The following is a 22,280-nucleotide window of genomic DNA, read 5'->3' on the forward strand; positions in this document are numbered from 1 at the left end:
CTCTCTCAGGCTAACTTCAAAACTTGACCCTCTTGTTCAGTGCCTCAATATTGGTACACTTTCCCTCTTTTTTCGGTATCGCTTTGTCTTTTGCTCTCCAGAACTAGTTGTTTGTGTGCCCCCAATACTAAGTAGACCACGCAGTAATCGGCAAGCTGCTGCGTCACATGATTAACGTGTGGCCATTGGCAACTCAAGGGTGGGTCGTTTTGATAACTGTTTCTTTCCTTATACCTCGCAGCTTTGGAACTCTATACCTTCTCGTGTCTTCCCAGTAACTATGATCCGACACATTTCAAAAAACAGGTTTTTCACCTTCAAAATTCGTAAATATCTTCCTTTGTCTCTTCTTTTTTTTTTCCTTTCATAATCCTCTCTATATTTCAGTTAAGACCTGACCTTGATGTGGACTTTTATCCGTGACTGGAGCCTCCAACGTAGAAAATAGGAAAAGGATGGGAACCGGACGTGTGTGTATGGCGGGTATTGGAAGTGTGTGTATGACAGGAACTGGAAGTGTGGTTATGGTGGGTTATGTCCTGTGGATATACCCCAGCAAGGTGTAGCACACTATTGCAGCTGCAACGTTATCTGCCGTGTGATTATCGGCAGCAACCAAGATCTATCACGGACTACTGTATCAAGTGCACATCGTGGTCGTTACAAACTCAAATTATTGTCGAGCGATGCTGATTGTCGTAATTATTGTGTGTGTGTGTGTGTGTGTGTGTGTGTGTGTGTGTGTGTGTGTGCGTGTGTGACCACGACTTCGAAAAGCCGCCAAGAGTCGGTAGTGAGTTGATTCTGAACAGAGCTCAGTGCAAGACGAGTACGTCTCATCGAGGCCCTATACAAGGGAGCCAGGCGTCTCCCCTCCGTACCAAAGCGCAACGCCCATATACCTACCCACGAAGGGATGGACGCTGAACTGGGAGAAGTATAGAGTACATATTGTCAAGGACGTCGACCACAGCCGAGATTAGATGTAGCGAGCAAGACGCCAGACTCTATGTTGGAGAGACTTTAAGGTGCCGCCATCCGTCGCCTGTATTAATTTGTGTAAGCCCTGAGGAACCATCTTGAACTGACAACTCGAGCGAACGAGCTACTGTATGGCTCCCTATACTGCGATCAATTCAGGTACTATTGCCGAGGCGGGGCTCCAATTAAGCGCGAACACCCCGAGCACCGATGGATCTTCACGCTCTTGCGCAATATAGTGAGAGATCAGTTACCATTAGTGACCCGGGTAGTAGGTTCCAATTGTCAGTTGCTAGCTAGCCTCCCCCTTCACCAAGCCAATAGTATTACGTAGTGGAATTAGTAAAAATCACGCACAGTTGATAACATTGTGAAGTGAAGTACTGTTAATCAGTTGCAGTGGTAGACAGTACAAATCAAAGTGACGGTGACGTAAAGTGAAGCGAACTTAAATCTGGTACCAAAACACCAGGACATGTAAGATCATCATAGAGAAGTCATCCCAGTCATTACGTATTCGATAATCTGGCGTAACATTTTGTTATGTGAATGGTTTTATGAATGCTCTGGACCCCAGATGATCTGTAAAAGAGTTTCAGAATACTGTGGGAATGTTTCAGGCCTTCAGTTAGGTCCACTCAAATAGTTTAGTGTAGTTCCGCTTAGTTTATTGATCACGGCGATACATATCAAGACATATCTTTTTTTTTTTTTTACAAATAACAAACACACACACAGTTATTCACATCAAGCTGCGCCATTCCGTCACACAAGGGCCTTCCGTTTATTACATCAGCGCTAATAAATCGAATTATTTGGCATGTCACGTCCGGTGTAAATTGGTCGGAAAAATACGTCCTCTTGACTGACGAAATGATGTCTATTTCTGATGTGTTGAGTCAGTGGACAATCCTGATTACCCGTTGTAGAACCTCACCTCATAAACACACAGTCGCTTATTTAAAAGTGGTAAGCGACCACGACCTCGTCTACTCCACCATCCTGTCTCGCAGGCTAGGGAGTCTCCTGTGTCCTCACTCGAAACTGTAAAGGACAGTCGGTGGTTGTTGTTATTCTGTGTTCCTCCCTATATATGTTATGTACAGAAAAAGTTGATTTATGTCGTTATAAGTTACACGTCTGGAAGAGCCAATGTCTGTGATGCTAGAAATGCGCTGAAGTTTGTCACCAGATTCAGCACAAATGATAATGGATCATCGCCATACTTGGATCCTTCTTGCTGCACTGAGCAGAAGAATTTGTGTCGCTTGAATTTAACCACATCTTGTAAAGGGGAATATACCGACCCAGCATATGTTTATATAAAAAAGTCGTTGCATGTTGATAGCCTAACTACCACCCAGTAATTGTTTCAAATACCAATTGTACAATTTAGACATAGGCTTAACATCAGCTCCAATCCATGACTCGCATCCACGTACCAATGATGACATGAGTGCTACCTCGAAAACCTGCCCTTTCACAAGACAAGGAATTTCATTGTTCTTTTTGATACAAGAAACGAATTTCAGTACACGCGGTTATTAAGTCAGCTTTTCCCTTGACGGACATGTCAGTCACAGTGTTCCACAACCATCCCGTCCACCACCAGTGGCTCAGTCCACATCACTGCCATTAATCACGAAAAATTTAGTTCTAGGTTACTTCATATTCATACCATAATGGAGACAATAATTATGAAAATTATTTCAATGTCATCATGTCCCATTTCCTTCCTGATAATCCATATGAGATCAACAAAGATAATGAATAACAGGAATGTCGTTAGGCAAGCCTATCTTCCGTCAAGAGATTATAATAATGACTAAGGCGGTTCCGATCCGCCTCTCCGTCACACTGTGTCTAGGTACCCAGTCATAAGCCTGAGGAATGTTTATGAATGTAACAAATAAGGTCAATTTTCTTGTGTGTCACGTAACAAACGTACAGAAACTATGTGTTGCAAGCACTATTCGCATCTCTCACGGAGAACCCATTACAAGTTTGTATATTAACATACATACTAAGTGTATCACTGATCGTCCACATTGTTATGTTTATGTAGGCCATGATGGGCGATGTCCGTCTGAGGTGTTCAGCAAGAATAAGGACTTTATCACCCTGACTGCATGACACGACGCTCCCACCTCTGCGACCTGGACCAGACTATTTCGGTCAGACAGTCCTCTTTTTAAGCACTGCTGGACACGTCGCTTACAGTGCCTTAAGTGAGCGTTGTTTTAAAATCTTTACATTTAGTCAGTTTGGTAGCAATGCGTTGTACCAGATGGGGCAGCATTACCTTGTTAAATGTGTGAAAAATCGGTGAACTACGAGGAACAGTTCTTTGTTTCTCAACATTTAAATTAGAGACTTAGGCACAAAGCTGCCGTTGCTTGCCATACTGGCCAACAGTGTACTAGTCCCTTAAATGGTTAGTGATTTTGTCTCGAAAGATGTTTTCCATAAGTTTTCCATCTACAGATGTTAGCCTTTTAGGACGGTAATTTCTGGGCAGTGATTTATTACATATTTCTGAATATCGATGTTTCATTAGCAAACTTCCATTCATCTGGAACTGGAACTTTTCCTGTAGGAAGTGACTTATCGGAAAGAGCAGTCAACGGCTTATCTCATTTTTCGCCTCTTTATTCTCGGGTAAAACTTATCAAGGCCTGCTGTTTTATTCATTTTCATTCTGTTTATCGCTGCAAGTATTGCCTTGGGCTTTTATGTCAGTTTGCTGAAGAACATTCCCCTCCCTTTTCAGTGAACCAGGACTCGGGACATGGGTTGTGTTTTTGATCGTAAATACAAATTCGAAAGAAAAAAGTCATTTAATATTTTTGCCATGGCTTCGTTTTCTTGAACCAAGTCACCGTTTTCCGTAATTATTTGACTACTTGACTGGGTAATGACTCTCTTGTTTCTAACATAATTGTAAAACTACTTCGGGGTTTCTTTGCTGTTTTCAGCAATATACGCTTCATATTGACATTTACGTTGTCGTCTAACTCTTTTACTTTCTCTAAACAAATTTACGTAACCTGTTCATGTCGGTTATTGGTCTCTTTGAGTTTTTATGAGCTATTCTCTGTCTGTCTGTCTGTCTGTCTCTCTCTCTCTCTCTCTCTCTCTCTCTCTCTCTCTCTCTCTCTCTCTCTCTCTCTCTCTCTCTCTGACAACAGGCAGTTTTCTATTTCCCCGCTCCACCACCTTGGCTTTGTTTTAGAAAGAAACTGTCTACTGTGCACTGCTTTGAAGCTTTTACTGAGTATTTTCCAATATACGTTAATGTCATTTCCATTGTCCACATCATCTCAGGTTTGCTTGTCAAGAACAATGCGAAGATCATTAAAATTTGCGCGTTTAAAATTGGGTATTTTTTTCCGACCAACATTACATGCAGTGCTGAGCGTGACCTCGAAAGTGATTTGTCGGTAATCCCTTGTATCAAATTGTTCTCTAACATCAACATTATTCACGAGATTTTCATTTGTAGTTAGAATGAATTCTAATACATTCTCGTTGCCAGAAAGTTTTGCGACAAATTAGATGAACAGTGTTATTTCAACATATGTTCATCATTCCTTCTCAGCACGTTCATCGTACCTTCATCACTTGTTCATCACCTTTTCAGAGCACGTTCATCATTCCTTCACCACACGTTCATCATTTCATCGCTCCATCATTCCTTTATCACAAGTTAATCATTCCTTTAGCCCATGTTCATTATTCCTGTACAACATGTTTATCATTCTTTAGCATGTTCATTATTTCTTTACAGCATGTTCACCATCCTTTTATCACGTGTTTAGCGTGATTACATTATTGAGCATATCATGAATAGACTGATCAGCTGCAACATGTGGCATGTGAAATCTCATGTTGGATTGTCAACATGACCAACCTCCTCACCGGACAAAGCTACTGAATGTCCATGTCTCTACAAGCAGTCCAGTTAAGTGTCTGCCGTGCTAGCATGATGCAAGGTGTTCAGATGCTGGTGAGTGTCGTAGGTTTGAGCTGAGAATAATGTAGCGAGGGTATTAGGTGCAGCAGTATTCACAGGACGGAGCTCAATTCCACTCACTTCAAAGTCTCCATGTACCTTAAGGTCCTCCTCTGAGAATGATATCACCTGGGCATCTGTTGATCAGATGGATGACCACCATATCATGCTTGGCATTGAACACACACGAACCTATGAGCAAAACCCCTGATCCTACATGACTAAGCATCACACAACGGTTGTCACACGTCAACTGGCGTCACTGAATGTCTCACAATAAATGACCTCTCGTTGTCACAAGGTCACCAACAGTCGTCGGTGTACCTTGTATTAACGTATTACAAACCTTCGAATATCCGACACTGGTCGTGGCCTACAAGTCTCAGTAACTGACGCCAAGGACGGGTCTAAGGGCCGACCTACATATAAGGCAGACACACGATATAGATATTTGTGCTTGAATCTTAGGGCCGAGAGCCATGCAACTTTACCCTCTCTTAGCTAAAGCTTCCCTCATTGCTGATTCCTGTACTGTATTCGTGTTTATATATATATATATATATATATATATATATATATATGTGTGTATGGGGGGGGGGGGTTGGGCCATTTCTTTCGTCTGTTTCCTTGCGCTACCTCGCAAACGCGGGAGACAGCGACAAAGTATAATAAAAAAAAAAATAATAATATATATATATATATATATATATATATATATATATATATATATATATATATATATATATATGCGATTGTCTTGGACAATCGCATGTTTACCAAAATGGCGTCCTAGATTCGTCTCTTCGATGTATATCAGCTGACTGTTATATCTCTCTCTTGTGTCTTCCCTGATGATGTGATTATTACACGAAAGTGCACTTGGGAACTTGTGTTTCATTTTCTCCGTAGACTCATAGGAATATATATATATATATATATATATATATATATATATATATATATATATATATATATATATATATATATATATATTTTTTTTTTTTTTTTTTTTTCTTTCAAACTATTCGCCATTTCCCGCGTTAGCGAGGTAGCGTTAGGAACAGAGTACTGGGCCTTTTTTGGAATATCCTCACCTGGCCCCCTCTGTTCCTTCTTTTGGAAAATTAAAAAAAAAAAAAAACGAGAGGGGAGGATTTCCAGCCCCCCGCTCCCTCCCCTTTTAGTCGCCTTCTACGACACGCAGGGAATACGTGGGAAGTATTCTTAATCCCCTATCCCCAGGGATAATATATATATATATATATATATATATATATATATATATATATATATATATATATATATATATATATATATATATATATGTCCCTAGCGATATGGGAGAAAGATTACTTCCCACGTATTCCCTGCGTGTCGTAGAAGGCGACTAAAAGTGGAGGGAGCGGGGGGCTGGAAATCATCCCATCTAGTTTTCAGTTCTCCAAAAGAAGGAACAGAGAAGGGGGCCAGGTAAGGATTTCCCTCAAAGGCTCAGTCCTCTGTTCTTAACGCAACCTCGCTGGTGCGGGAAATGGCGAATAGTAAGTATATATATATATATATATATATATATATATATATATATATATATATATATATATATATATATATATATATATGTATATATATATATATATATATATATATATATATATATATATATATATATATATATATATATATATGTATATATATTATACTTAACCGCCGTCTCCCGCGTTAGCGAGGTAGCGCAAGGAAACAGTTGAGGAATAGCCCAACCCACCCACATACACATGTATATACATAAACTCCCACACACGCACACGTTGAAATCCATAAACATTTCAACGTATACTTACATATACATATACAGACATATACTTGTATACACATGTACATATCCATTCTTGCTACCTTCATCCATTCTATTCGCCACCCCGGCACACATGAAATGGCTTACCCCTCCCCCCCTCCAGCTAGGCAGCGCCAGGAACAGACAAAAATGGCCACATTCGTTCACACTCAGTCTTTAGCCGTCATGTGTAATGCACCGAAATCACGGCTTCCTTTCCACATCCAAGCCTCATAGACCTTTCCATGGTTTACTCCAGACGCTTCACATGCCTGGTTCAATCCATTGACAGCACGTCGACCCCGGTATACAACATCGTTCCATGGAAAGTTTTGTGGGGCCTGGATGTGGAAAGGGAGCTGTGGTTTCGGTGCATTACACATGACAACTAAAGACTGAGTGTGAACGAATGTGGCCTTTGTTGTCTTTTCCTAGCGCTACCTCGCGCGCGCACGAGGGGAGGGGGGGTTCAGTTTCATGTGTGGCGGGGTGGCGACGAGAATGGATGGGGGCAGCAAGTATGAATATTCACATGTGTGTATATGTATATGTCTGTGTATGTATTTATGTATGTATACGTTGAAATGTATAGGTAAATATATGTGCGTGTGTGGGCGTTTATGTATATACATGAGTATGTGGATCGGTTGGGCCATTCTTTCGTCTGTTTCCTTGCGCTACCTCGCAAACGCGGGAGACAGTTATATATTGAGTAAATGTTGATCTTCAGCACAGGTGTGGCCAAGTGTAAACAGAACACTTGTGTTTAGAAACACTCCACCTCACGACGCACCTCATATATATATATATATATATATATATATATATATATATATATATATATATATATATATATATATATATATATATATTGAGTAAATGTTGATCTTCAGCACAGGTGTGGCCTAGTGTGACCAGAACACTTGTGATTAGAAACACTCCACCTCACGACGGAGGCTGGTATGGGTGTTGCCGAGGTGGTCATGATGATACTCGCACACCAACGAATTTAGGAAGCGTATTTCAGACTTAACATACTTCCCTCTCTCTCTCTCTCTCTCTCTCTCTCTCTCTCTCTCTCTCTCTCTCTCTCTCTCTCTCCTGACTTTACATAGACGTCGTATACAGGCGCACCTTAGTCAGCCAGCGGATACTGACACTCGTGTAGGCGAGTTTATGACGAGCGATAATGGATGGAGATTCGATCCTTCTGGTTGATTTCAAATTTCCAGAAATCATCTGGCAAACTATTTCAGATATAGGCAGTAAATTTGTTAGACTTATTAACTTCGTCGAAGGCAACTTTCTTTACCAAACCTTCACATAACCAACGAGGAAAGCTCATATACTTGATCTAGTTCTTGCATCCCATATGTTCCCTGCACTACTTTGAAAGTACAACTAGATCCTTTCATAGCTACATTCATATCGTGCCGATCTAGTAATCCAGACGACAGGATCAATTTGTGTGTTCATTTTCTTAACCCGATGATACCATTCTGGTCGTGAAGAACAATGTTATTGAATACCTTGCAATATTGAAGAAGACCGATGATGTTTATCTGTTTAAATGTAATACCATATATATATATATATATATATATATATATATATATATATATATATATATATATATATATATATATATATATACCTAGCAGTGGACAAGGAAACAAATTAAAACATAGAAGCGGAAATGAGTCATGATGAGGAGGCGAAGGTTCTGGGGGCACTGAAGAATGTGTGGAAAGAGAGGTCGTTTTCTGGGAGGGCGAAAATGGGTATATTTGAAGGTAAAGTAGTACCAAGATGTCGTATGGTTGCGATGCATTGGCTGTAGATGAGGATGTGCGGAAAGCGATTACGTTAGAAATGCAATGCTTGAGGACAATATGTGGTGTGAGGTGGTTTGATAGAGTTCGTAATAAAAGAGTAGAAAAGGTGTGGTAATAAGTGGCTAGGAGAGCAGAAGAGGGTGCGTTGAAATGGTTAGGACATATGGAGAGAATGAGTGAGGAAAGGTTGGCAGGGAGAATATAGTATGTGTCAGTACGTGTCAGTACTAGAAGGGACAAGGAGAAAAGGGAGACCGAATTCGAGATGGAAAGATGAAGTGGGAAAGACCTTTGAGTGATCGGGGCCTCAGCATGCAAGAAGAGGAATGTGCACAGGATACAGTTAATTGGAAGGATGTGGTGTATGGGGGTCGACATGCTGTCAGTGGACTAGAATCGGTCATGTAATGCTGATAGGGTAAACCACGGAAAGGTCTGGGGGCGCCTGGTTGTGGATAGGTTTGGGTGCATTACACATGACAGCTAGAGAATAGATGTGAGCGAATGCGACCTTCATCTGTTCTCGGCGTTACCTTGCTAACGCGGGAAAAGGCGAATATATATATATATATATATATATATATATATATATATATATATATATATATATATATATATATATATATATATATATTATATTTTATTTATTTTGCTTTGTCGCTGTCTCCCGCGTTAGCGAGGTAGCACAAGGAAACAGCGCTCAGATAGCCGTCCACCTCCACCGGCCATAGGTCACAAAGTTTTGTGATGTGTGTGTGTCTATGCGCAGAGAGTGCAGGGCAACTGAGTAGTAAGCACTTGATATCTTCTTTATGGCAACTGCATCACAGGCGTGGCGGGTCATAGGATATGCTTCAGCGGTGTCTCTAGTGTTGAAGCGATGGGTGACGTCCAGAGTGCACACGGGAATGTTTGACTCATGCTCGTCTGGTGAGTGAGACTTCTGAGGGGCGTACTCTGGTGTGTGAAACTTAAGACTGAGGTGGGAGTTCGGTTATTTAGTGCTTGTCGGGTTATCTCTGTGTGGACGTGTTTTGCCCGTGGTATATTTCTTGTGGGTGGAGGGGAAGAGTGAGTAATGGTTGCCGAAACATGAGGCAGGCGTAAGCTTTTAATTTTTACCTGTGGGTTGGTGGTGGGTTATGGTATGCTTTGGGTGGGAGGGAGGGGTCTAGTACTTTTGTAGAGCATTGAATCCATCCTGCATGCTTAAACCCTGAGCACTCAATACTTGGAGCGACCGTGATCTGAACATGCAAGAGGCGTGCACGGGATGGACTGAATTAGAGGGATGTGGTGTACAAAGGACTACGTGCTGTAAATGGGCTAAACAGGGGCATATGAAGCGGTCATGGGAGATCCCGGGAAGGTCTTTGGGGCCTGGATGGGATGAGGGTTTTGTGGTTTTCGATTCAGTATACGTACCAAGATGAGAGTGGATGTAAGGGAATAAGGTAAGGTCATTCCTTCTGATGTTCGTGGCGCTGTATGTATATTTATATATATGCTCTGCTTATCCGTAATAAAATCTCTCGCTTTATGCAAGGGAGCGTCATCAACAAACGACCAATGGCCTTACTTGCTCATATCCTGCCTCTCGCTCTCATGCACAATGTATACAAACCATGTTTGCGCTGTGTGTGTGTGTGTGTGTGTGTGTGTGTGTGTGAGTGTGTGTGTGTGTGTGTGTGTGTGTGTGTGTGTGTGTGTTATTTTCATTAGAATACATCAAGGACATGTAAGGTCTGAATACATACATTATACGTCTGATGTTGATCTCACCATATGCAGTGGTTAGTTAACCAGCACAGTGTGTATCACACAGGGACATTGTGTAGCTTGCTTTGTCTGATGCTCGGGACACGGGCGTCAGGCCAGACCTGGAATGGAGCATGAGGAGTTTTGAAGAGGCAGAGTTATGAGGACCGAAGAGGAATACTGGATGCAAGAGGCCTGAGTGCCATGAGTTAGGATCCATCAGTGAGGACCCATCTGTGAGGACCCATCTGTGAGGACCCATCAGTGAGGACCCATCAGTGAGGACCCATCAGTGAGGACCCATCATTAAGGACCCATCAGTGAGGACCTCCGCCATAACTTCAAGTGGACTGTAGAAGTTGCCCAGAATAAACACATGATGATGACAGCGATATCTCATACGCATAATCCCTCGTCCTTTTTCTATAGAAGGCAACATGAGCATATACTAAGTACAGTGTTTGGGATTAAATAACATGTTATCATTAATGACTGAGTATACAAGGAGAGTCCAGAATTTTGGAAGAGTGTAAAAGGAACCGAATCGGTTATGTTTATTTGTGTCTGACCATTGCGGGTGCTGTAGAATGGCGACTGATACTGATATAAGAGTGTGATCTCAAGTGTGACGGTGGAGGCTGTGCTGGGAGCAGTACATAGTCTTGTATAAGGGTAATGTGTGGCACTAGAGCACGACGCATCCCTGTGGGTAGCTTCCATCACACTGTCTCGTGCTGGGTAATACTTACGTATATCAAATCAAAAGTTATTGAGCAGACGTTTAAGATAACACTACCCGTGCCGTGACCTTGACTATAAAGTTTCGGTTGTAGGGATGGATTCAGACACATCAAGTGGCGCTGAGTAACGCCAGGAAAAAGTGCCACCCCAACCTCTACATTGCTCCTTAAGTTGAGGCTGAAACGAAAAATACCTTGACCCAATACGATATGCATATATATATATATATATATATATATATATATATATATATATATATATATATATATATATATATATATATATATATACACACACACAGACATATACATGTATACACATGTACATAATTCATACTGTCTGCCCTAATTCATTCCCATCGCCACCCCGCTACACGTGAAATAACAACCCCCTCCCCCCACATGTGCGCGAGGTAGCGCTAAGAAAAGACAACAAAGGCCATATTCGTTCACACTCAGTCTCTAGCTGTCATGTATAATGAACCGAAACCACAGCTCCCTTTCCACATCCAGGCCCCACAAAACTTTCCATGGTTTACCCCAGACGCTTCACACGCCCTGGTTCAATCCATTGACAGCACGTCGACCCCGGTATACCACATCGTTCTAATTCACTCTATTCCTTGCACGCCTTTCACCCTCCTGCATGTTCAGGCCCCGATCACTCAAATCTTTTTCACTCCATCTTTCCACCTCCAATTTGGTCTCCCACTTCTCCTCGTTCCCTCCACCTCTGACACATATATCCTCTTATATATATATATATATATATATATACATATATATATATATATATATATATATATATATATATATATATATATATATCTGGTCAACAAGTATAATGATCACAACAATGATTATAATTAAGATCTGTGTGTACTGATGCACATCCTGGTCGGCTGTCATCAATGAAGATGAAGTCTACTGGACGCCTCTTGACTGTCAGGTTCTGGTGGGTTGAGTCTCCCTTGAGCACGAACTTCATGCTGGGCTGGTGCTACACTGGGACGACGCGCACGACCCTTGAGCTAGACCTGGTCTTTGACCTGACCCTTATGGGTCAGATGAAAGGCCATCATACTCAAGGTTCATACCATCATGATCAAGGAATAGATTAATTTTCATTCTATATTTTTGACAACCGTTACGGGGCATTACAAGTCTATGTTGCCGCTACGGAAAAATGCAAGTCTGTGTTATCATAACGGATCATTGCAAGTCTACGTGTACTTAACCATATTTTTCGATGAACTTTCTTCTTAAGGGAAAATTATAGGTCTTGCTTGTCTCGAGTCAGGCTTGAATGTAGCTTTAAAATGCGTTTATTCTTATGTCTCCTCAACTGCAAGCTTTTGTATATTTTTGTTTCCATATTTTGTGTTTAGACTGTAACTCATACTACCCTTCATAATATTGTTAACTTGTATCGCTTTTAGTGTTTTCTTTTATGTGTTATGTACTGTGGGGATTTTTTTTGCGTGCGTTTCTTATATATATCTTGTTTGCGTTTTACGTATCGTATCCAAGTTTTGTGACGTTAAGTTTTTCTCTTTTTTGTAGATTCCTGATGTTAAAGGTAGAGTAAGAAAAGATTTTGAGTGATCGAGGCCTGAACTTACAGGAGGGTGAAAGGTTGTATGGGACAAAGTGAATTGGAACGATGAGGTATACCGGGGTCGATGTGTTATCAGTGGACTGAACCAGGGCATGTGAAACGTCTGGGGTAAACCATGGAATGGTCTGTTGGGGCCTGGATGTGGATAGGTAGCATTACACGACAGCTAGAGACTGAATGTTAACGAATGTGGCCTTTTTTGCATGTATATTATATATATATATATATATATATATATATATATATATATATATATATATATATATATATATATATATATATATATATATGCGTGTGTGTGTGTGTGTGTGAGTGGATGTGTCGTTCTTCATCTGTTTCCTGGCGCTACCTCGCTGACACGGGAAACGGCGATCAAGGATTCTATATATATATATATATATATATATATATATATATATATATATATATATATATATATATATATATATATATCTTTCTTTTAAACTATGCGCCATTTCCCGCGTTAGCGAGGTAGCGTTAAGAACAGAGGACTGGGCCTTTGTGGAATATCCTCACCTGGCCCCCCTCCCTCTGTTCCTTCTTTTGGAAAAATTTAAAAAAAAAAAAAAATTAAAAAAAAAACGAGAGGGGAGGATTTCCAGCCCCCCGCTCCCTCCCCTTTTAGTCGCCTTCTACGACATGCAGGGAATACGTGGGAAGTATTCTTAATCCCCTATATATATATGTATATATATCCCTGGGGATAGGGGATTAAGAATACTTCCCACGTATTCCCTGCGTGTCGTAGAAGGCGACTAAAAGGGGAGGGAGCGGGGGCTGGAAATCCTCCCCTCTCGTTTTTTTTTTCTTTTTAATTTTCCAAAAGAAGGAACAGAGGGGGCCAGGTGAGGATATTCCAAAAAAGGCCCAGTCCTCTGTTCTTAACGCTACCTCGCTAACGCGGGAAATGGCGAATAGTTTAAATATATATATATATATATATATATATATATATATATATATATATATATATATATATATTCTATTTTACTTTGTCGCTGTCTCCCACGTTAGCGAGGTAGCGCAAGGACACAGACGAAAGAATGGCCCAGCCCACCCACATACACATGTATATACATACACGTCCACACACGCAAATATACATACCTATACATCTCAACGTATACATACATATACACACACAGACATATACATATATACACATATACATAATTCATACTGTCTGCCTTTATTCATTCCCATCGCCACCCCGCCACACATGAAATAACAGCCCCCTCCCCCCTCATGTGCGCGAGGTAGTGCTAGGAAAAGACAACAAAGGCCACATTCGTTCACACTCAGCCTCTAGCTGTCATGTAATAATGCACCGAAACCACAGCTCCCTTTCCACATCCAGGCCCTACAGAACTTTCCATGGTTTACCCCAGACGCTTCATAAGTCCTGGTTCAATTCATTTTCAGCACGTCGTCCCCGGTATACCACATCGTTCCAATTCACTCTATTCACTTATCCCTGGGGATAGGGGAGAAAGAATACTTCCCACGCATTCCTCACGTGTCGTAGAAGGCGATTAAAGGGGACGGGAGCGGGGGGCTGGAAACCCTCCCCTCCTTGTATTTTAACTTTCTAAAAGGGGGAAACAGAAGATATATATATATATATATATATATATATATATATATATATATATATATATATATATATATATATATATATATATATTTATATATATATATAGCGTAGATAAGATGGCCTTGATAAGGGCCTCAGTTGTCCGTACCGTCTCAGCTAACATAAAAAAATAGCATCCCACATTCGGGATGTGTTTGATCACCAAACAGAATTCTCGACTTCATCAGTATTCACGCTGGGTATTTCATGACCCTACAAGGTGACTGTACTGAAAGTCGTGCAGGATATTAAAGTTTGCCACTCATTTTGTGCGTCAGCCGAATTAAACGTCACCGAGGGACGCAGCTGTGGGTGACGACCTTGTGAATTCCTCGTGTACAGAGTATATGAGGAAATTGTAAGAAGGTAATTAGCATAGAAACAGGTATCTTGTATGTTAACGTTCAAGCCCGAGCAGTATATTAGTTTGATGAGAAGAACTTGTGATGTCACATATAGTTTGTTTGACTGTTCTTGAAAAATATTATTTAATTTGGATTTTGATATTCTTCCAAGTTATATTTATTTTCATTTTTTCCATATTATCAAATTCTCGATGGCTCATTAATTGCGCCTTTCTAGACGTTAGAAATGGTAAGGGGTTGTTCAGATCACTGGAGAAAGCAACAGTGGTCGAGATGTGTTAAGGGTTAAGATAATCTTTGAAAAGGATAAACAACAGATGGAAATACTCTTTTAAACTTTGTTCATGCGTTTTAGCTGTGTCCGGAACCCGAGACCCACTGACAGTCATAACTAAATATTATACTTACCTGTGTGTGTGTGTGTGTGTGTGTGTGTATGTGTGTGTGTGTTTGTGTGTGTGTGTGTATGTGTGTGTGTGTGTGTGTGTTTGTGTGTGTGTGTATGTGTGTGTGTGTGTGTGTGTGTATGTGTGTGTGTATGTGTGTGTGTGTGGCTTGAACATGTTGTTTACGTTGAGATGAACATGTGATCATCCATTTCTTCACATGGTAGTGGTAGTGAGGGGTGGGGGGGGGGGGGGGTTGGAGTGGTGGAGACCCATCCCTAAACTCAGTGAGCATAAAGATGTAAGACCCTGGAGTGTGACGGCCTGACCCGCAAAGGTCACGTTAAATTTAGGTCGTGTCCTGGTACTCAAGGCCCGCGCCATCACGGTCAAGGGGATACATGGTTTTAGTTGAGCGTGAGTGCGTGTGTGTATAAATTGTCATCGATTTGTTATTACCCATGTGTGCATACAGGAGTGACTTTTTTAATGCTGGAGCCCCGCCTCTTGTTTCTATTTTTCTTATATATTTCCTGATTTCATCCAGTGGCGGCCGCGTTCACTTGTTCTTGGCTTAGCTTGTTCCATGAGTCCAAAACTACTGTTGAAGATATGCTTCCTCAAGAACCATCCGTCCAGTTGTCCTGCACAGATTCCAGTTGTGTCCTCTTGTTCTTGCCTCTCTTCTGTTATCGAAAAATTGATCTATATCTTAGTCATCATTCCTCCCCTGACTCGTCTGTCTTCCAGTGTGGATTGGTTGAGCACGTCCATCCTCTCTTCAGAGGTCTGCCCACTCTCTTTTGTTACCTTTCTTGTTGCATTCCTTTGTACCTTCTCCACCAAGTCTGTATGACCCTTTGGATGGGGAGACGAGACTGATGCTGCATACTCCATCTTGGGAGGAATGTATCTTGAATATATGTAACTAAACATATGTCGGTCATGGTGCTGGCCTGGATATGGTTAGCTGCCTTGACACTCCTCCTCGCGTGCTGTTCAGGTCACAAGGGACGACGTGGTGACATCTCTGATGTTCCTTTTACACAGTTATTTATAGCGCACCACTTGGTCTGCTTGTGCCCTTCTCCATCATCATGACTGAATTTTCCAGTGATAGATTTTCAAGAGCCATTTGACCTGTCGTGATCACTTCCCAGCTCTTCGCTTCTTCTTACGCTACGAACGTCATTCATAATTATAGCATCGTCTGCAAGCATGTCTGAGTGAGTCGATCTCATTTAGTTAATCATATATGTAAATCAGGGATGATAAGTGGCCGTAGGATCGGGCGCTAGGGCAACCTACATATCACCATGGCGCAGCTGGGGAAGGATTCCCTGCCATGCGTCTCGTTTAATTAGCTGTTGATCAACTTGAGTTGTCCACCGTGAGCACCCAGCATGGGCGAAGACCATCACTATCAACCTCTGTTGCGTGTAGCACCAAAGACCTCCGTCAGTCCATAATATACCGTCCACCCATCAGTCACTCTTCTTCAGGGTGGTGCTGACTTGTTCATAGGAACCCAGTATATTCTTCTGACGGATCTGTTGCCTCCGAACCCGTTTTCGTCCGCCTGGCTACTTCATGACACTTAAGTTCTCCTGTAACTACTGTCTTATGATCTTCAGTTCGTGGCAGGTTAGGTTCGTTGAGGGCACCGCCCTATGATTCGAGGCCAATTCTCTGTCAACTTATCTTTTCTCAATGTTGATACAACTTGGGTTCTGTACCATTCCGTTGGAGCATTTTCCTCGTCGTGGAAGATTCTAGAGAACATCGTCTATGGCTTGGCAGGAGTCAGCAATTCTCTCTCTCTCTCTCTCTCTCTCTCTCTCTCTCTCTCTCTCTCTCTCTCTCTCTCTCTCTCTCTCTCTCTCTCTCTCTCTCTCTCTCTCTCTCTCTCTCTCTCTCTCTCTCTGTTGGAGACAGGGTACGCATACGGACCTTTAACCATGATCACGTACTCTGCTAGCAGCCTGATATTTCACTGTTATTGAATTAAGATTCATGTATGTACTTGCAGGTGTGGCCAAGGAAAGACGGGATCCTCACCTGACCATAGCCACCACCCATATGTAAGTACTGACACCATCATACTGTACTGTAGTCGCCATCCCTGGTAGTGTTGTCACTACCCCCTTCTCAGCGTTGTCATTACCCTGGCACCATCCCATGGTACGGTTGTCACCATCCCTAGCAGTGTTGTCACTATCCCTTAGTGTTGTCATTACCCTGGCACCATCCCATGGTACGGTTGTCACCATCCCTAGCAGTGTTGTCACTATCCCTTAGTGTTGTCATTACCCTGGCAAATTTGGTTAACGTGCTTGTATGTACTTTCAACGCTTACTGCATAGAGAAATTCTTGTTGATCAGGGCTGGCCAAACTTATATGCAAGTGGGCCATTATCGGGCCAGATGTGTGTGTGTGTGTGTGTGTGTGTGTGTGTGTGTGTGTGTTGGGGCTGAATTTTAAAGATAATCTAGTTCTCTTTATAAAAAAAAGAAAATCATATTAGTTCCAACAAACACAACTGTACTGATTACAAACTTCTAACAGGAACTCTGGGACTTGAGGGTCAGTAATGTGGCTTAGTACGATTTGATGTGGCTTGTTCACTTCGTCAGAATCTGTTATTATTATTATTGAACAGGCAACACGCAGTGTGTTTATTGGGTAAACATCGTTAAGAACATGTCGCCCTCTGTGTTGAACATTATTCATGTTTGAAAATGATTGTTCACAAATGTAAGTACTTGGGAAGAGAGATGTTATCCTCAATGAATGTGAAAATATCGTAGTCCACGTTTATGGTGACAGAAAACTTGTAGAATTCAAGTCAATTAACGTCTGTAGATTTGATTTTATATTCACTGTTGCACTGTAAATCTATCAGCGAATAACCAGGGCCCAGGCCAGCAGAGTTCCGAGTGTGAACTTGCCTTCGATACAGGTTTTCATACAGAGTTGTCACTCAGCTTGAATAAAGTTGAATGACAACTTTATATGAAAACTGACGAATCAACAATGTTTGTGGATGAGATACATCGCCTAGACGACACGTACGTAGTCCAGTGTTACAAACATTGTTGATTCGTAGGTTTTATATAGATTTGTCCCTCCACTTCAGCATTATCATCAGTAAATCATGTATCTCGTACATAGACAAGATCATAACCGGAGCTCAAGTTGTTTGCAAGATGGTAATCACATTTTTTTCCATTGTTATGATTCCTTAAAGTGCAGAGTTGATGATCAAACATAGAATAAAATCATGAACAACAAAGCCATTGTCAGTATATGAACACGTCATCTGATAAACTAAGAAATATCGTCAAAGATCATGATAAACCACTGTTGAAAACAGGGGACAGAAAACAGGAGCAGATTCGCGGCTTGAGCGACAGAAACAGAGATGCTGAGGAGCAGGGAAACAGGAGACTGGGAAGTGTTAAGTAAAGCCATAGAGAGAATATTATACACCACTAAAGACACGGTAGTCCAGGAAGGATGAATACGCCTGGCTTGATACGTCTGAAGACTTCTCATGAGACTTGGCGATTCTTGACGAAAATGACGATTGCAGCGCAGAACAGAGACGTAGAGGTTGATGTAGCAGTGCTGCAGGAAGTATCCGACATGTGTGTAGCACCAACAGTGAGAACGTTGTAGGAAACGAGAGGTCGACAGACGTATTTCACTGATGGTTTTTGGACTGGAAGGACACTGTGACCCGGCCAAAGAGGAATGCTTGTAGACAATCCAAAGCCGAACTAAACTGTATAACAACCTGTTATGCGCCAAGAAAAAAGACTAATACATTTACATTAGTATACCATGTCAACGTTTTCTTTTATCGGTTATTCAAGAATTACATTTTCTTGGAATATTTTGATCTTAACAGTAACTAGCAATATATTAAATGCAATCGTGGGAATGTCGAATCCCACTTGCTGATAAAACACTGTGGAGTGTGATTTGTGAATATTTTGTATACTTTGTATGTATGATATTCTTATTAATGTAGGTACAGGTGTGATTTGTGAATATTTTGTACACTTTGTATGTATGATATTCTTATCAATGTAGGTACAGCTGTCGAGTATCTTAAGATTTTATTTATCCATTTGACTTGTAGGTATAGCTTTATATTTGTAGCTGGTAATGTTTTACGGAGGAAACCTTGAAACTTTGAGTTGTAGTTTCTGGGGTAAGAAAGACATTTGAACAGCACGTCTGCATTACACTAACCTTGATTTTACACACACACACACACACACACACACACACACACACACACACACACACACACACATATATATATATATATATATATATATATATATATATATATATATATATATATATATATATATATATATACCCTCCCATATAATTTACCAGGAATACTCAACAAACTTATACCTCTGTAATTTGAGCACTCACTCTTATCCCCTTTGCCACTGTACAAAGGCAAAGGGGATAAGAGTGAGTGCTCAAATTACAGAGGTATAAGTTTGTTGAGTATTCCTGGTAAATTATATGGGAGGGTATTGATTGAGAGGGTGAAGGCATGTACAGAACATCAGATTGGGGAAGAGCAGTGTGGTTTCAGAAGTGGTAGAGGATGTGTGGATCAGGTGTTTGCTTTGAAGAATGTATTTGAGAAATACTTAGAAAAGCAAATGGATTTGTATGTAGCATTTATGGATCTGGAGAAGGCATATGATAGAGTTGATAGAGATGCTCTGTGGAAGGTATTAAGAATATATGGTGTGGGAGGAAAGTTGTTAGAAGCAGTGAAAAGTTTTTATCGAGGATGTAAGGCATGTGTACGTGTAGGAAGAGAGGAAAGTGATTGGTTCTCAGTGAATGTAGGTTTGCGGCAGGGGTGTGTGATGTCTCCATGGTTGTTTAATTTGTTTATGGACGGGGTTGTTAGGGAGGTAAATGCAAGAGTTTTGGAAAGAGGGGCAAGTATGAAGTCTGTTGGGGATGAGAGAGCTTGGGAAGTGAGTCAGTTGTTGTTCGCTGATGACACAGCGCTGGTGGCTGATTCATGTGTGAAACTGCAGAAGCTGGTGACTGAGTTTGGTAAAGTGTGTGGAAGAAGAAAGTTAAGAGTAAATGTGAATAAGAGCAAGGTTATTAGGTACAGTAGGGTTGAGGGTCAAGTCAATTGGGAGGTGAGTTTGAATGGAGAAAAACTGGAGGAAGTGAAGTGTTTTAGATATCTGGGAGTGGATCTGGCAGCGGATGGAACCATGGAAGCGGAAGTGGATCATAGGGTGGGGGAGGGGGCGAAAATTCTGGGGGCCTTGAAGAATGTGTGGAAGTCGAGAACATTATCTCGGAAAGCAAAAATGGGTATGTTTGAAGGAATAGTGGTTCCAACAATGTTGTATGGTTGCGAGGCGTGGGCTATGGATAGAGTTGTGCGCAGGAGGATGGATGTGCTGGAAATGAGATGTTTGAGGACAATGTGTGGTGTGAGGTGGTTTGATCGAGTGAGTAACGTAAGGGTAAGAGAGATGTGTGGAAATAAAAAGAGCGTGGTTGAGAGAGCAGAAGAGGGTGTTTTGAAGTGGTTTGGGCACATGGAGAGGATGAGTGAGGAAAGATTGACCAAGAGGATATATGTGTCGGAGGTGGAGGGAACAAGGAGAAGAGGGAGACCAAATTGGAGGTGGAAAGATGGAGTGAAAAAGATTTTGTGTGATCAGGGCCTGAACATGCAGGAGGGTGAAAGGAGGGCAAGGAATAGAGTGAATTGGAGCGATGTGGTATACCGGGGCTGACGTGCTGTCAGTGGATTGAATCAATGCATGTGAAGCGTCTGGGGTAAACCATGGAAAGCTGTGTAGGTATGTATATTTGCGTGTGTGGACGTATGTATATACATGTGTATGGGGGGGGGGGGGTTGGGCCATTTCTTTCGTCTGTTTCCTTGCGCTACCTCGCAAACGCGGGAGACAGCGACAGAGTATAAAAAATATATATATATATATATATATATATATATATATATATATATATATATATATATATATATATATATATTTTCTTTCTTTCTTTTAAACTATTTGCCATTTCCCACGTTAGCGAGGTAGCGTTAAGAACAGAGGACTAGGCCTTTTTTGGAATATCCTCACCTGGCCCCCTCGTAGTACTTGATCGCCGTTTCCCGCGTTAGCAAGGTAGCGCCAGGAAACAGACGAACAAAAGGCCACATCCGTTCTCCAGCTGTCAAGTGTAATGCACCAAAACCACAGTTCCCTGTCCAGGCCCCACACACCTTTCCTTTGCTTACTTTGGGCGTTTCAAATACCCTGGTTCAGTCCACTGACAGCACGTCGACCCCAGTATGCCACATCGTTCTAAGTCACTCTATTCCGTGCACGTTTTTCACACTTCTGCATATTCAGGCCCTGATCCCGTAAAATCTTTTTCATTCCATCCTTCCACCTCTAATTTGGTCTTCTTGTTCCCTCCACCTCTGACATATATCCTCTTTGTCAACCTTTCCTCACGCATTCTCTCCATATGTCCAAACCATTTCAACACACCCTCTTCTGCTCTCTCAACCACACTCTTTTTTATTACCACACATATCTCTTACCCTCTTGCTGTCAGCAACCCAGGTGTGGATGAGACAATGGAATAAAAGATAGCAATCTAGGCCTAGATAGGTGTTGGTAACCCCGCCCTGCCGTCACTAACCCTCGCGAAACCCAGGTATATAGTACCTCCCTGCTCGCTGGTTGCCTGCCACCCACTACTACTGCTACAGAATAGTAGCAACAGCAGTAGATGGATGCCTCCTACTGCCCTCAAACTGTTAGCAAATGACAATTTCATTTTTCCTTCAAAACTGATCGCCGTTCTCTGAACCAACTTACTTCTTAACAACCGCTGAATTTTATGAAACTTTGATTAATATTGCCGAATAGATTTAAAGGCCAAATAACACAAAAGCGTCAAGTTCTTTATTATGCAATGTGCTCTTATACACCAATTTTGTATCGAGATTTTCAGAGTATCTTGTTGATTTTGGAATCCCCCCACCCACTCCCTCACAGGCCAAATCCTG

General features: G+C 41.5%; 1 protein-coding gene across 1 annotated transcript in view; it reads left to right on the plus strand.

The window, feature by feature from the left end:
* The window catches only part of LOC139757083 (scoloptoxin SSD14-like), a 190,480-nt gene that overhangs the window by 23,096 nt on the left and 145,104 nt on the right, over positions 1-22,280 (plus strand). Inside the window, exon 2 of the mRNA XM_071677336.1 lies at positions 17,213-17,264. Coding sequence (XP_071533437.1) covers positions 17,263-17,264 — 2 coding nt within the window. The 5' untranslated portion in view covers positions 17,213-17,262. The remainder of the gene's footprint in view (positions 1-17,212; positions 17,265-22,280) is intronic.

Source organism: Panulirus ornatus, chromosome 1 (assembly GCF_036320965.1).
Source record: "Panulirus ornatus isolate Po-2019 chromosome 1, ASM3632096v1, whole genome shotgun sequence".
NCBI classification, from domain to species: domain Eukaryota; kingdom Metazoa; phylum Arthropoda; class Malacostraca; order Decapoda; family Palinuridae; genus Panulirus; species Panulirus ornatus.